The sequence below is a fragment of the Entamoeba histolytica genome, genomic scaffold (genome assembly GCF_000208925.1).
Source record: "Entamoeba histolytica HM-1:IMSS scf_1104750519095 genomic scaffold, whole genome shotgun sequence".
NCBI lineage: Eukaryota > Evosea > Mastigamoebida > Endamoebidae > Entamoeba > Entamoeba histolytica.
The window spans coordinates 17,953-33,991 of NW_001915023.1; the positions used below are offsets into that span (position 1 = coordinate 17,953).

Below are 16,039 nucleotides of genomic sequence, written 5' to 3' on the forward strand. Positions count from 1 at the left end.
TTTTTTTCTTTTTAAGGGTTTTTTTGATTTCTTAAAAAGTCTTTTAGAATATAATTAAATTATATTTATAATATCATCATTATATTTCCCTTCTTTATTCTTTTCTTTAAACAATTAATGATAAGATGGTCCAATGGTTGTTCTATGAGACACTTTCCATGGCTTTTGGTCTTTTTTAACTCCATTAAATAATGGCTTTAATTTTTCTTTTCTCATTCTTTCATTCAATTGTGTTCCATCTGATTTCTGATAAAAGGCTGGTGCTAGTTCAATAAGCCATTGAGGATCAATAGCTATTATTTCTCTCATATATTCTTTGGTAGTTAATACAAGTTCATGATATACAACCCATTCAGGATTTCTTCCAAATAATGAACTGGTAGGATGGATAAATACTTGTTGACCGTCAACTAATGTCCTATAGCCTTCTTGAGGGTCTCTTTTTGCTGCATGAACAAAAAAGCCAGAAACAATAGATTTAATAATTGGAATAGGATTATTATGAGAAGAAATAAGTTGAATATGATATTTTTTCATTATTTTTATTAATTGTTTTCTAATATCTTCACATTTATATAATGATCTAAAGTTAATGTAATTTTCTTTACACCAACTAGGAGATTTTCCATTCTTTATCCAATTATTATAAACTTGTAACATTGTTAAATGGTCTCCAGCTGAACTACTTAATTGTCTTTTTCTTCTATCAGCTTCTTCTTCTTTTTCTTTTGGTCTAATAAATAAATTACCTACACTTAATGCTGCTACAATTGTCACTACTTCTTCACTACATCCAAACTGTTCTGAAACAATTAACATTTTTGCTAATGGTGGTTCTAAAGGAAATTCTGCCATTTTTCTTCCAAGTTGTGTTAATTTTCCATCATCATCTAATGCACTGATGGCATAGAGATGATGTAATGCACTAATTAATGTATTGTGCATTGGTGGATCCATATAATCAAAATCAATAACATTATTAATTCCAATTGCTTTTAATATTAAAACAGTATCAGCAAGATTAGCTCTTTGTATTTCTGGAATACTTACAATAGGCATTTCATTTAAATATGCTTTTTCTGTATATAACCTATAACATTTTCCTGGACCAGTTCTTCCAGCTCTACCAGCTCTTTGGTCAGCACATGCTTGACTAATTGGAGTTATTAATAATTGGTCCATTCCAAGTCTTGGATTATGTACTTTTTGTTTAACAAATCCTGAATCTACAACAAAATAAATCCCATCAATAGTAATAGATGTTTCAGCTATATTTGTGGCAACAATACATTTTCTTGTAAATGGTGGTGCTGGTTCAAAAATCCTTTTTTGTTGTTCAGTAGATAATGAAGCATAGATAGGTAAAGCAATTAATTTAGGATATCTTTTATCTAATTTTTGAACTTTTTCATTAATTATTGAACAAGTTGAATCAATTTCTTCTTGTCCTGTTAAAAAGAATAAAATATCTCCAGGTGGTTGTGTGAGATGAATTTTCATAATAGTTTCAATTCCACTTTGAATATAATCCATTTCTGGTTCTTCTAAATATAATTTTTCTACTGGAAATGTTCTTCCTGGAATATGAATAATAGGTGCTTTATTAAAATATATAGAAAATTTATCTGCATCTAATGTAGCTGATGTTATTATTAATTTAAATTCTGGTCGACGTTTAATTGTTTCTTTTAATAATCCAAATAAAATATCTATTCCAACTGTTCTTTCATGTGCTTCATCAAGAATAAGAACTTTATATTGTGGTAAATCTCTATCAACAAGATATTCTCTTAATAACATTCCATTTGTCATATATTTAATTCTTGTTTTTTCGGTTGTTTTATCTTCAAATCTAATACTATATCCTACTTCTTCTCCTAATTTTACTTTCATTTCTTCTGCAACCCTTTGAGACACACTAATAGCAGCTACTCTTCTTGGTTGAGTACATCCAATTCTTCCATTTTTACTATATCCATCTTCATCTAAGTATTGTGTTAATTGGGTTGTTTTCCCACATCCTGTTTCTCCAATAAGAATAATTATTTGATTCTTTTTAATACTTTCCATTAATTTATTTCTCATTGAATATATTGGTAATTCTTTCCTTTTTTCTTCAATACTTTTTTTATATTCTTTTGTTGCTTTTTCTTCTCTTTGTTCCCATTCTTTTCTTTCTTTGTCTTTTGGTGCTATGACCCCTATTTCTTCAATAACCTCTTCTATACTTTTAATTTCTTTAATGTCTGCTTCTAATTCATTTTCTTTCTTTCTTTTTTTGTCTTTAATTTCAATTCCTTCTATTTTCTTGTCTTCTATTTTTTCTTGTTTCTTTTCTTTCTTATCTTTTCTTTTCTTTGCAATTTGAGTTGCCATTATTGCACTTCTTTGTAAATGTCCTTCTGGTTGTTTTTCTACTTCATTTATTTTTGAATTAATAATTTCTTTAATTTTCCCTTTAAGAAACCTTGGTTCTTCTTCATTTAATTTAACATCTTTTATTGTTATTTCATCTGTAGAGAGTTCTTCTATTGGTAAATCTGATTGTTTCATTATTCCTGCTGCAATTAATTTTTCCATTTCATTTCGTTCTTCTGAACTTATTCTTTTTCTATCACAACTCTTTTCATTTACCCTTCCTCTATCTTTCTTTCCTATTGTGTTAATATCTTCGTCATTAATTTTTCTTCTTTTATACTCTTCATTAAATCGTTTACTTCTTGCTTTTCCTATTTCTTTTCCATTTAATTCTTGATATAATTTTCTTTGGTCATATATTTCATAAAATCTTCCAAGTTTATTTGGTTCTTCAATTTTCATAATTGTTTGGAATTTATGAATAAATTCTGCTCTACTTTGACATCTTTTAATAACTGCTAAAATATTTTTTGCTATGTTGACGTCTGCTGTTCCATATAATTCTTCTAAGTAAAAACAATAATCAGATAAGATTTCAATCTCTTCTAAGATTTCCATTAAAGAGTCACTTTCTTAATATGGAAAATACTTGTTCAAGTTCTATTAATTTCTATTAAAAAACCTTTCTATTAAAAAACATTTTAATTCATAATTATTCTGCATCATCTTCTGTCATTGACTCTATAAGTTCTTTCTTTTTTGCAATTATTTGTTCAATTCGTTTATTAGAAACATCTTTATCAAATTCTTTATGATTAATTGCATCTTTACAAATTTCAGTCATTGACTTAGAAATTGCCAAAAAATTAGGTCGTTCATTAGGTTCTTGTTTCCAACAATTAACAATAAGAGACCGAAGCTTGTCTGGCATCTTTTCATCAATTTCTAATCTTCCACCATTAATCACAATATTCTTAATATCAAATACTGATTTACATTCACTATATGGTTCTTTAGCATAAAACAATTCCCAAGCTGTAATAGCAAAAGAAAAAACATCACTAGCATTATAATATTTATCTTGATAACATTCAGGTGCAATATATATTGGTGTTCCAAGACCTTTATCATTGTTTTTTCTTTTAGTAAATCTAGACGTACCAAAATCAGTAATTTTTGCAACACAACCAGAATCTGAATATAATGAATTTAATAAAATATTGTCTGGTTTTAAGTCAAGATGCATAATATTATTTTCATGAAGAAATACCATTCCTTTAGAAGTGTCATATAAAATTCTCATTTTAAGGTCAAAAGGTAATATAATATTTTCTGAATTATCTTTTCTAATATAGTTAGATAATGACCCTAATGGCATGTATATTGTAACCATACAAATTTCTGGAATATAAGTAACTGATCCAATATAATTCACAATAAATGGATTTCTTAATTTACTAACTAATTCACATTCTCCAATAACTTCTTCTTTTAATTCTTCCATTTCTTTATCATTTAGATTTTCCCAATGAAATTGTTTAACAGCAACTGGAATACTACGATATTTTCCTAAATAAACAGTACCCATTGCACCATTTCCAATTGGTGGTTCTCTAATTTGTAATTCATCTAAATCAAGATTAGTAGAATTAGTTGCTTCTGTAGCAATAATAAAATTCCCATAATATTTTTTATTAACACTTTTCATTAAAATATCCATATTTTCTTTATCTTTTTCATTCCATGTTTCAAAGTCTTTGTCTTTAAGAAGATGTGTTATTTCTTTTAATGTTTCTTTCTTTTTACTAAAATAAATTGTATATGGTATTTTCATTCCCATAATTTTTGTTGTACAAAATAATGTCATCATAATTGTTTCTGTTTTTTTATGTTTGCCTTTAATTGTTAATATTTGTGGTTCAAAATAAAATACATATTTTGGTGTTTTTGGTGTATGAAAGATTATTGTCATCCATTTACTACTTTTATTTTCAATTTCAACATCTTGGAATCTTGTTTCATTAATATTTGTAGTTTTTCCTTCATTCCCAAATGATAAATCATTTCTTTCAATTTTATATGGTAATTCTATTCCTTTATTTTCTTTAATTGCTCTACTAATATCATGATAATATGTAGCTTGTTGTGTTCTATAAACAGATATAGAAACTCTCTTTTTTGTTCTAAATACAAAATAAAAAATACTTATCAGCATTATTAGTATTATGATTCCACATCCTCCTACAATAATTATTGATACCCACCAGATGTTTTCTTTCTTTTGACATATTCCATTTTGACTAATATATCCTTTTTCACATTGACAATAATTATTACATGACGTTGTATTATCACACTCTTCTCCTTCTTCTATTCTACCATTTCCACATGTTATTAATTTACATTTTTGTTCTTCTGTTACTATATAATTTTTATTACATCTACATATTTCAGTATTACATCCAGTTCCTTCTAAACATTCATCTTTTCCTCCTATAATTTTATTTAGACATGTATTTGATACACACCTATGTTCTTTAGTACTATATCCTTCATCACATGTACAATCTCTAGATTTACATCCTGTTTCTCCATAATAACATGTACTACTATCAGATGGGTTAATATCACTTCTCCATTTCCCATTATAATAACATAATTCTGAACAATCATCATATCCATATCCTTCTTTACATTCACACCCTTTAGTAATTAAATTACAAAATCCATGTCCTTCATTATAATGACAATCATTATGACAAATCATTTTAAATGTTAATTCAATGTCTTCAAGAAACTCATCTAACATTAAAAAGAATGAATGATTTCCTGTAGTTCTAACACTTAATCCAAGTTCTTCTCCATCAGCTAACCAATCATTCCATTTCCTTCCTACCCAAACATCAAGACACCCATCAGTCAATCCATTCTCTGTAACTTTAATAATTTCGATTAAATATGCTAACTTATTACTTGCTGTTGTATCAATAAGAAGACTATAAGCTTCTGGTACAGAAACTGTAAATGCCATTCCTCTTAGATATAAATTATTTGCACATTCAGGTGAGAAGACTATACCTTGTGAAGAGATAGGAACATTTATTTGATAACTTTCATCTTTATGAATTAGATTATTAAAGAACGTTTGATTAAATCTACCTATTAAATTGAAAAAGACTTTAGATGGATCAATTTCTGTTGTAAATATGACTTCAACATCTTCTTCTGATTGAAGAAATAAATAATATTTTGTATTATCATAAAATGTTAATGCCATATAAGCACGTGTTGTTCCTGGTTTTAAAATAGTTTGACCAAGACAAATTGCTGTTGAATCAGATGGTGAATTTGTTGTAACACTCATTATAACTTGACTTTGAATGTTTGTTTTAAATTTAATTTCAAAGTTAATTAATGTTGAACTTTTTCCTGTTGTATCAATTTCCATAATTCTTGTCAATTTAAATAATTTATTTGTTATTCTACTAGATGCACATGGTCCAATTGCAACTGCTGTTTCTATTTCTTCATATGATATATTAACATCTGTTTGTATAGTACTGTCTGTGAAACTAGCAATTGTATTATATTTTGTTCCTGGATGCCAACTCAATGTTAATGGATGAAGTGTTTGATTGACAATAACACAAATCCCATTCCGTTGTATTGTAACAGGATTTTCTTCAGAAATATTTTGACGAGGATTAAAGTGAAAACACTCACTACAATTCTTGTCATTGGGATTATATCCTTTCATGCATGACTCACAATACCCATCATATAAACAATTAAAACATCCAACTCCACACAATGACCCATTGCTTATGTAAATAAATAATAGAATTATTATAATAATGTGTTGTGTTGTTGTAACGAACATATTTATCTGATTGGTTGGTTCTTTTTGTTTTTTTTTTATAAATAACATTTGTTTTTTAAAAAACACAATTATATATTTAGAATAACAAATGATAATAAGGAATGAATAAAAAATCAGTTTTGACGAATAGTAGTAAAGAGTCTTTTTTAAAACTCTCAGATAAATACTGTTTGGAAACAAACTCAAAAAAAAAACAAAATAAAAGATTGTAAATGGAAGAGATTGTGCAAAAGGTTGAGAATGAAATTTGCGAATATTGTACAGAAGATAATAGAATATTTTTGATAGACCATGACACTATGAAACATAAGTTGACATTAGGATTAACAAAATATGATGAAGAGTTTGAGGTATATTATGACAAAGACTATCCTAAATCAAAATACTATGTTCAAATGAAAGGAAAGAATAATGAGCATACAGTTAAAAGAACCAACTCAATGATAGAAATTGGGGAAGTAAAAGGGATTAAAGAAGTAATGAAAATATTTCTAGAAAATGATAAAGACGAGAGAAATTATATTAAAAAAAAACAAGAAAATAGAGAAATACAAAAGAAAAAAATGAAAGAAAGAATGAAAGAGGTATATAAAAGAGTTGTTAGTTCAGAAGAAAAAACAAAACTTAATTTTAATACTCAACTTGCATTTCAAATATTGAGTGATGATATTATTGAAATTCATTTAAATAAAGAAAAATATAAATTTGATGTTGAAGCAGTGGGTGATAATCCATTTCATTGGATTGTATCATTTTTTGGATTTAATGATAATACTAACATAGGAAAAGATATTATGAAATTAGAGACGTTATCTACATTAGATTGTATTCAAATGGAGTTTAAATTTTCAGTAACAATGTTTCCAGTTTTTCCACCTGAATATAATTTTCTTGTACCAAAATTGACTAAAGAATCAGTAAGGTGTATTTTTCAAAGTGGGGTATTTGCAGATGAATGTTATAATCCATTTACTAAAATTAAATTATTTAATATTATTTGGGAGTTAATTAAACTCTTTGGAAGAATAGATTTTGGAGTAAATCAACGTAGTGTATTAGACTATACTAATAAAGAATTTTATAATGAACAACAACTATGCAAACCATTTATTGGTCAAGTTACTCATTTGGGACAAGAATTTATTTTGAATAATAAAATTAATAATATTCCTACTAATAATTCAATTCAATTTAATTCTTTTATTACACAACATTGTCCATGTATTGAAAGGTTCTTAGATGGAATGAAACGTGTTCATTTCATTTCAGTTAATGAATCAGGATTCTTTTGTTGGCATGGTACTTCTGATGCATCTATCAAATCAATATGTAGAGAAGGATTTGATCCAATGAGAAGGACTGGACAATCTTATGGAAGAGGAGAATATTTTGGAAAGACTGCTAACATTTCAATGACATATTGCAAAGGGAATTATCATCTAATCTTATGTTATGTGCTTAAATCAGATAAAGTCAAAAAAATTGATTTGGGGTATGTCGTCGATAATCCATCTGATTGGAGTTATTCATATTGTCTTCCATTATTAGTTATTACTTATGGAAATGGAAAACCCGTTAACTTTTTAGACAAAATGTTAAATTAAATCTTCATTTCTTATTTCATTTCTTTTAAAACAATATGTTCATCACATAAATAGTTAAAGTCATTCTTTCATTACCTAATTATTGAAAAAATAAAAATCATTTTCTTCTCTTAGTAAAACAAAGAATATTTGTTGAAGTATTTATAATTAATTAACTTCTTTATTTATGTTAGGTTCATAAAAATAAATAAGACAAAGATAATTACACATTTTAATTGTCTGAAAATATTAGATGTGAATATATCACTAACATATGAACACAGTTATTATTTATTAATTACGTTTTGAACTTTTCATTCAATTTCTTTTTATTTGATTTTAACCAAACGTTTTTAATAAACATTAAACTATTACCAAAACTATAACATGGTTATTAGTTCATGTTATATTAATAAGACTAAATTTAATTTTTAATATTTAAATTGACTTTATTCACAAGGTATTAAATATTTATTCTCTTATTCATCATAAAATATAACAATCATAATACAAATTCAATGGAATGGAAGCATACTTATTTAATTGAGTAATAACAAAAGTTAAACTAATGCATATTATATCGTTAGAAATTTGATTAAATTTTTATTAAAAAGAGCTACGAATAAAAAACCAAATAAAAAGAAAGAAAATAATCTAACCTTTAATAACTATTAATGGTTTTAAACGAAGAACAATTTTTGAAATATTTGCTGCTTGACAAGTTTCTACAACTTCAGTTACATCTTTATATGCTTCATCAGCTTCTTCTGCAGCAAGCTTTGGGTCAGTAATTCTCAACTCAATTCCCATTTCTTTCATTCTGTTAATTACATCTTTTGAAGTTAAATTGTCCATAGCTTTTGTTCTACTCATTTTACGACCTGCTCCATGACAAGTTGAACCAAATGATTTTTTCATTCCTTCTTGAGTTCCAACTAACACATAAGAACAAGTTCCCATGCTTCCTCCAATAATTGCTGGTTGTCCAATTTCTTTATAGTCTTCTGAAATATCAGGGTGTTGAGGTGGAAAAGCACGAGTAGCACCTTTTCTGTGAACAATGCATTGAACTTTTTTATTATCTACATCATGTTCTTCTACTTTAGCAATGTTATGACAAACATCATAAACCAAATGCATATCCATTTTTTTTGGTTTCATTCTAAGAACTGTTTCAAAGGCTTGACGAATTCTATAAGTAATCATTCCCCTATTTGCAAATGCAAAATTAGCACAACAATTCATAGCACTGTAGTATTGTTGTCCTATTGGTGAATTAAATGGAACACCAGTTAATTGTTTATCTACTGGATTACAAATTCCAGATTTCATACATAAGTTAATGTAGTCTTGACACACTTGATGTCCCAATCCTCTGCTTCCACAATGGACCATAATACAGACTTGTCCAATTTCAGTAATACCCATTGCTTTAGCTGCTTCCACGTCCATAATTTCATCAACAACTTGAACTTCTAAATAATGATTTCCACTTCCTAATGTCCCTACCTGTTTATATCCTCGAGACTTAGCTGAGTTAGAAACTAATGATGGGTCTGCATTAGCAATTTTTCCATGTTCTTCACAATGATTTAAATCTTCTTCCCATGCATATCCATTTTCAACTAAAAACTCTAATCCTTCTTTCATAATAGAATCAAAGTCTTCAGGACTAAAGGCAATTTGTGCTTGTGTTCCAACTCCACTTGGGATTTGTTTAAATAATTCATCAGCCAAACGAGCTTTGTGTTGTTCTATATCTTCTCTTTGTAAATTAGTTCTTATTAATCTTACACCGCAATTAATATCAAATCCAACTCCTCCTGGACAAATTACTGCTTCAGGATCATCAAGTCTCATTGCTACTACTCCTCCAATAGAAAATCCATAACCACTATGTGCATCTGGCATAGCAAGTGAACCAACTACCCCTGGAAGAGTGGCTGCATTAGCTGTTTGTCTTACACAAGAAGGGTAATTATTAGAAATGTCTTTAATCATTTCAAAAGTTAATAAATTTAATAAATCATCATTACAAAAGATTTTGGCATCTCCATTCATTCCTTCTACAAAACCTTTTTTGATTTCTAACTCCATTGGTTTTCTTTCAAATTTTCCATCATAAACTTTAGGAATTTGGAAGCCATTAAAATCAATTGTCTCAACTTCCTGTTCAGGTTTTTCTTCTGTAGAAACAGTATTTTGCTGAGCCCTTTGTAATTTCTTTCCTTTATTCTTTCTTGAATATCTACTTTTAGCCATGTTGTATTAGTAAATAAATTGAGTTTAGTTTTTACGTTTTTAAATCTTCAATGAGGCTTTTTCTTTTGAGTCTTGACATAAATTAATCTTTTGATTCTTAAAAAAATTATTTTTTTTTAACTTACCAAAAAACAAGACTCATAAACGAATTTTAAAAAAATGTTTATATTATTCAATAAAAATATCGTAATATAAAACAAAAAAGAAAGGGTTAAAACAAAAAAAAAAGAAAAATAAAAAATAATGAAAAAAAACTATTTTTGTCATGTCGAGAGATAGTGTTGAAAACAAAATGGAAGAATTTTTACGAGTATTACACTCTAATGCATTCACACTTCAACGAGGACCTGTAAAAGTACCATTACATTCTAATCCTAATACAGTAAATGAAAATCAAATGATTACATTACCAACAACATTAGAAGATTTTTCATTTAGTAATTCAAATAACAAAAATACCGATTCATGTAGAATAGAATTAAAAGATGGAATATTAACACAAATGGGACAAAGTATTTCTTTAAAAGACTGGGATGAAATTTTTAAAAGTGCTGATAATTCTGATTTTAGTACTATAACACCTGCCAGTGCTCAAAGACTATTAAAACTTTATTCGTTGTCTACAAACCGTCCATTTCCTATTAGTTATTTCACTTCACAATGGAAACATCCTCAAAGTCAATTAAGATATTTACAGTCATTTGCTTTTAATGGAGATTTATTACCAGATGTTATTGAGCCATTATGTTCATTATATGCTTTATCTAAGTCAAGTGTGATTGGAACATTATTTTGTATTCTACAAAGTAATCCTGCTGCATTTCCTTTATTAGCCTCAATTGATTCACTACCAACAATTATTGCATTAGGAAAATATTTTCATTACTTACTTTCATCAAATAACTTCTTTCAAATAGAACAAATGTTACCATTATTTTCATCAGTTACATCAAAAGCATTATCAAATGAATTACAATCTTCACCAACAATGCAACACTCTTTAATTAAATATTTATCTACAACTAAATCACCTTTAGAAACTATTGACTCATTAAAAGTACGTGGTATTGAAGGAGTAATCATAGGACTAATGTTGGTTCAAGACGATGTTATATCAATTAAAGGATGGGCTTCAACATGTGGATGGGCTGAAGAGATTGTAAGATATCATTCTGAAGAATTAAAGAAAGCGGGAATTAGAGACGATATAATAAAACGAGCAGAAGATGTCTTTGGAGGAGAACAAAGTGATTTTATTGCTGAAAAAGTATTAGAAGAATTTAAAAAAAATTATAAAAAAATTGGAGGATTAAATGAAGTAATCAAAATGAAAGGAACAAAAGAATATGAGTATATTATGTATTCATTATTGACTATGTGTGATAAGTCATTTCAAAAAGAAGAAGATGCTATGTTTATAGGAAGTATTATTGGAGAAATTATTGATGACAGCCTTCTTCCAGTACCATTAGTAATGCATATGATGCGGTGTGTTATTAATGCATTGAGAATACCAGGGAATCAATTTGAATTTGGTATTTCAGCACTAAAAAAATTTATAAGAAAATTAAGACAATGGAAATTGTATGGTAGATTAATTTTATCTAATAAACGATTGCAAGAAAAACATCCAGAACTTGTCAATAATATTACAGCTCGTAGTGATCAAATTCCATATGTTTCAAATGAAGAAGTTATGAATAGAATAAATGAGATTAAACCATTAAATAAAGAAGTGCAACAAATCATGTTTAGTATATTAACTCTTGCAAAAGAAGATTTAAAAATGGCATGTTCTCAATTCGTTGCTTTTTGTAGACCTAAGGCAATTACCTCTATTGCTGAAGTAATTGTTTATCCTTGTTTATCAAGACCAGAACTTATTCCTATTTATCTTTCATTAATACAAGTTCATCATAAAACATTTCATTCTCAATTACAAAGTTTTATTACTCAAGAAGTTAATCGTGTAATAAAAAAATTATTGTCTCAACAACTTACTCCAGTTGATGCTGTAATATTACATCGCTCAGGAACAGTTATTGGTAAAGTTACCTTAGCAAATAATTATCCAGTTTTAACAAGGGATCTTTATATAAGAGAGCTTTTAGAAGATTCATTAAGTCATACTTGGTGTTGTGATGTTCTTCTCTTTGTTATTAGATTGTTAAAAGAAGCAAAAGGAATTTTCAATAAACAAAATCCATGGATGTCTAAATTACTTTCAATTCTTCGAGCAGTTTATGAAGCTATGCCACCATCAACATCTATTCATGGAGATCTTCATAAATTATTAACACAATTTCCAACAAATAATCTTGTTGAATTAAAAGTAGAAGAGAAAAGAATTATAGCAACAACAGAAGTTGCTGGAGAGTTATTAGACCTTGAAACAGTAGTAAAAAGGGGTATTTCACAAGTATTATTAGAAAGCTATTATTCAAGAAAAATAAAAATTGATGAAAACATAAATATTTGTCCGTGGGTTATTACTCCAACATATAAAGAAGATGAATGGAAGTTAATATTTTCTGTTGTTAGTCAATGTATTGAAGAAGAATATCAAAAAACTAAAAACAAAGCTATAGAAAGTGTTGTTTCAATGATTAAAAATACTATCATTAGAGATACTAAAAGGTCTCCAAGAGAAATTTGTAAAAGGTGTATTTGTCAGTTTGTTCATTCAACAGGAAAAAAGATATTTACTATTAAAGCCCAACAATATATTCCAAAAAGGTATTATGAAGAAATGGAAAAATGGAGAAATGCTTTTGAAGAAAAGATGAATGAAAATGAATTACCAGAAGAAGTTCATGACATCTCATTATTTACAATTATTAAATCAAATGAGTTATGGAAAAAATGGATTATACAACCTCAAATAGATCAAGTTATTAAAGAAATAACTGATAGTTGTATTAAAGAATCTATTAAAAGAGGTAATGAAGAAGTTGATAAAAGAGAAATAATTGCTTTTGATGATAAAATTAATCAATATTTAACACAATCTCAATTACTTGCAAAATCTGTATTATTACCTTATCAACAAAGTATTTACGATGACATTGAAATAAAAAAAGATAAATATCAAGTGTGTCCTAATAAAAAAGAACATCCATTATTTAAAAGAATTGACATTACTAAGACAAGTACAAGTGAATTAAATCTTATCAGTAAGTCTCTTGATGCTGAATGGAGTTATAATCTTTATGTTTATGTTGTATTAGAAGAATTAAATGATGAAAATCATAGTCTTGATATACCTTTGTTTATTGACCATATTTGTGGGTTAATAAAAGAAAGTGTTTCATTTATTAAATCCATTGATAGTGTATATGAAGGATTATATTGGATATTATTTAAAAATCAATCAAACGATTTTATTGAAAAACAAATTAAAAGTATTATTTATTCACTTCATTCTTTCTTTATTACTTCCTCTTCATCTGAACTAACAAAAAGATCATTTTATTCTTGTCATCATAAATTTTTATTGAATACTGAGCCATTACAAATCCCAACATTCTCCTTTTATTGGATTGAGTTTATTACTCCCTCATTTATTTTAAATAGAGTTGAGTATAATCCAAAAGAATTTACATCGTTATTAGTACAATTACTGAAATTTATTGTTGGATTAATTAGGAATGAAAAAGAAATTCCAAAATCAATATTGTTGTTATATTCTACTACTCTTCGTCTTTTTGCTATTCTTCGTCATGATTATTCAAATTATCTTGCTTCATATTTTATTGACCTTATCCAATTTATCCCTTATAAATTCGGTCAATTACGTTCAATTATATTAACATCAACCCCTTCTAAAATTCCATTTTCAATGAATATTGCATTTAATGAAAATGAAAGTGTTCATGTTCAACCATTAATTCATTCAGAAATATATCTTCCACAACAAGCATTATTAGACATTTTTATTTCAAGTGGGGAGGAAAAATTTTTACCATTACTCCTTGATTCTATTCAACCTCAATACTATCTCCCATTATGTGTTTATCTAGCAATTCAGCGAGAAGATAAAACTCATAGTGATGCTGTTTCTTTACTATTATATTATTTAGTATTCAATTTACCTATTAACAAAAGAAATGATTTACTAAATGCAATGGTTGATAATCTTAGGTATGCAAATTCACATACATTATATTACAGTGTCATCATCCAAATGCTCTTTTCTTCAGATGAAATAATTGCAGAACAAATAATTACAATTTTAATTCAAAGGTTGTTAACTTCAAAACCATTACAGCTGGGTGTTTTAGTAACGTTTATGGAAATTATGAATGTAAAAAGATACGATTTACTAAATAAAAAATTCATGAAACAACACCAAAAAGTACTAAATATTATATTAAAACCAAATTGATATGCTTTCCATTATTCCTTAATTTTTAGCTTTTTAAATAAAGTTTATCAACCTTAGTTAGTCCTTTTCAGAATTGTAGCTAGATTATTAAATACATTATATATCCTTCTTTATTTTTATTCATTGTCTAATTAACAACACTCACTTAGAAAAATCAAATTCAGTATTAAAAAGAAATAAAATAAAAGGTATATTCTTACGTCTTGTTTTATTTGTAGTTTTCTTGTATGAAAAACTAGGTTTTATTAATTTGTTTTGAAAGAAATAATGTCACAAATAAATGAAGGAAGAACATTTACTGTTTAAGCTAAAATAACTGAATTTTTTTATGTATATCATGTTCATATAATAAAAAACATTACTGACATCTTTAAACATAATTAGTCTTGTTCTAAAATAATTTTACTAATTGTTTTCACACTGAGTGCTAATAAGAATCAGTCAAACTCTGTAACGACTAACATATTTGGAAGGGAAATTTTTGTAAAAAATGTCTCTGTTTAAAAAGATTATTATTTGGTTAATTTGAACTTTAAAAGTATATATTGGGTGTAAAGCTCATACAAGTTTTTATCGTTATTTAAAAATTCATAAAAACATTAAGTTGATAGTCTTTCTCCTTTTATGGTTTTGTCTTTATTTTATTATTGTTTGTTTATTTAGTTCAAATTAAATTATGTCTTTTTCATTATTTTTTTCACCTTTATTAAATAAATCTCTAATCATATAATCCGTTTCAATTTGTTTTTTTTTTGCCTTATTTGTTGAATGGGTTTTATTTCAGTATTTTAATATTAATACATATTAGCTGTATATTTATGCCATACAAAATATATGAAAGACTAGTGTCTTAATTTAATTTTATACTCTTTGATATGTTTGTTGAGCTTCATCATTATAATAATAATTTAAACATACTTTATACTATTTAAAATACATTAAATTTGTCATTTAGCTCGTAGGTGTGTCTTATGTTATCGTTTTAATATCATAAATTAAAATTAATTTTCAAGTAATGAAATTTAATGAATCTATTTTTATAGAGCATGTTTGTACTCAAAATATATGATTTAATAATAATAAAATAGATTTTATTTGGTAACATTCTTCGTTGTTTAACTAATTATTGGTTATGTGATATAATAAATCATTTTTGCTCTTTTTTAGTTTCTAGAAATATCATTCTTGATAAATATAATTAACACTGGGAGATACATAAAAGCAAATAGACAATAACACAGTAATAAGAATAAACAACACATTTTAAATGATAATAAAAAGGTACTAGAAAATAAAAACCATTTAAATGTCAATAAAATCTGTTTAATTCTTCATTATTTTTAAATTAATATTTCATCTATGAACAATAAGCTCAAAAATGTGGATGTTTGATTGTGATATAAATAATATTCATGATACTTTTCATGTTTTTATTATAACATTGTTAACTTTTTAGTATTATTTATATTTTAACTATTTAATTAATTTAAGACTCTCTATATTTGTTAACATACTAATTGGCATTATTATTAGAATTATTTTATCATATATATTCCATTTATTTCTTACTCT

General features: G+C 26.6%; 5 protein-coding genes across 5 annotated transcripts, besides 1 other annotated feature; 2 read left to right on the forward strand and 3 right to left on the reverse strand.

Moving 5' to 3' along the window:
• Positions 1–114: 114 nt before the first annotated feature.
• EHI_184530 (helicase, putative) lies at positions 115–2,976 on the reverse strand (the record flags this gene model as incomplete). The annotated part of the gene is made up of 1 exon (XM_644076.2): positions 115–2,976. The coding sequence occupies one exon, from the start codon at positions 2,974–2,976 to the stop codon at positions 115–117; it is 2,862 nt and encodes a 953-aa protein (XP_649168.2).
• Positions 2,977–3,070: 94 nt separating this feature from the next.
• On the reverse strand, positions 3,071–6,238 carry EHI_184540 (protein kinase, putative; the record flags this gene model as incomplete). Its single annotated transcript, XM_644589.1, has 1 exon — positions 3,071–6,238. One exon carries the CDS (start codon positions 6,236–6,238, stop codon positions 3,071–3,073), a length of 3,168 nt encoding a protein of 1,055 aa, XP_649681.1.
• A 212-nt stretch (positions 6,239–6,450) lies between these two features.
• Positions 6,451–7,842, forward strand: EHI_184550 (uncharacterized protein; the record flags this gene model as incomplete). Its single annotated transcript, XM_643701.1, has 1 exon — positions 6,451–7,842. One exon carries the CDS (start codon positions 6,451–6,453, stop codon positions 7,840–7,842), a length of 1,392 nt encoding a protein of 463 aa, XP_648793.1.
• A 633-nt stretch (positions 7,843–8,475) lies between these two features.
• Positions 8,476–10,083, reverse strand: EHI_184560 (uncharacterized protein; the record flags this gene model as incomplete). Its single annotated transcript, XM_643702.1, has 1 exon — positions 8,476–10,083. One exon carries the CDS (start codon positions 10,081–10,083, stop codon positions 8,476–8,478), a length of 1,608 nt encoding a protein of 535 aa, XP_648794.1.
• A 265-nt stretch (positions 10,084–10,348) lies between these two features.
• Positions 10,349–14,467, forward strand: EHI_184570 (uncharacterized protein; the record flags this gene model as incomplete). Its single annotated transcript, XM_643703.1, has 1 exon — positions 10,349–14,467. One exon carries the CDS (start codon positions 10,349–10,351, stop codon positions 14,465–14,467), a length of 4,119 nt encoding a protein of 1,372 aa, XP_648795.1.
• Positions 14,468–15,831: 1,364 nt separating this feature from the next.
• Positions 15,832–16,014: a repeat region.
• Positions 16,015–16,039: the final 25 nt, after the last annotated feature.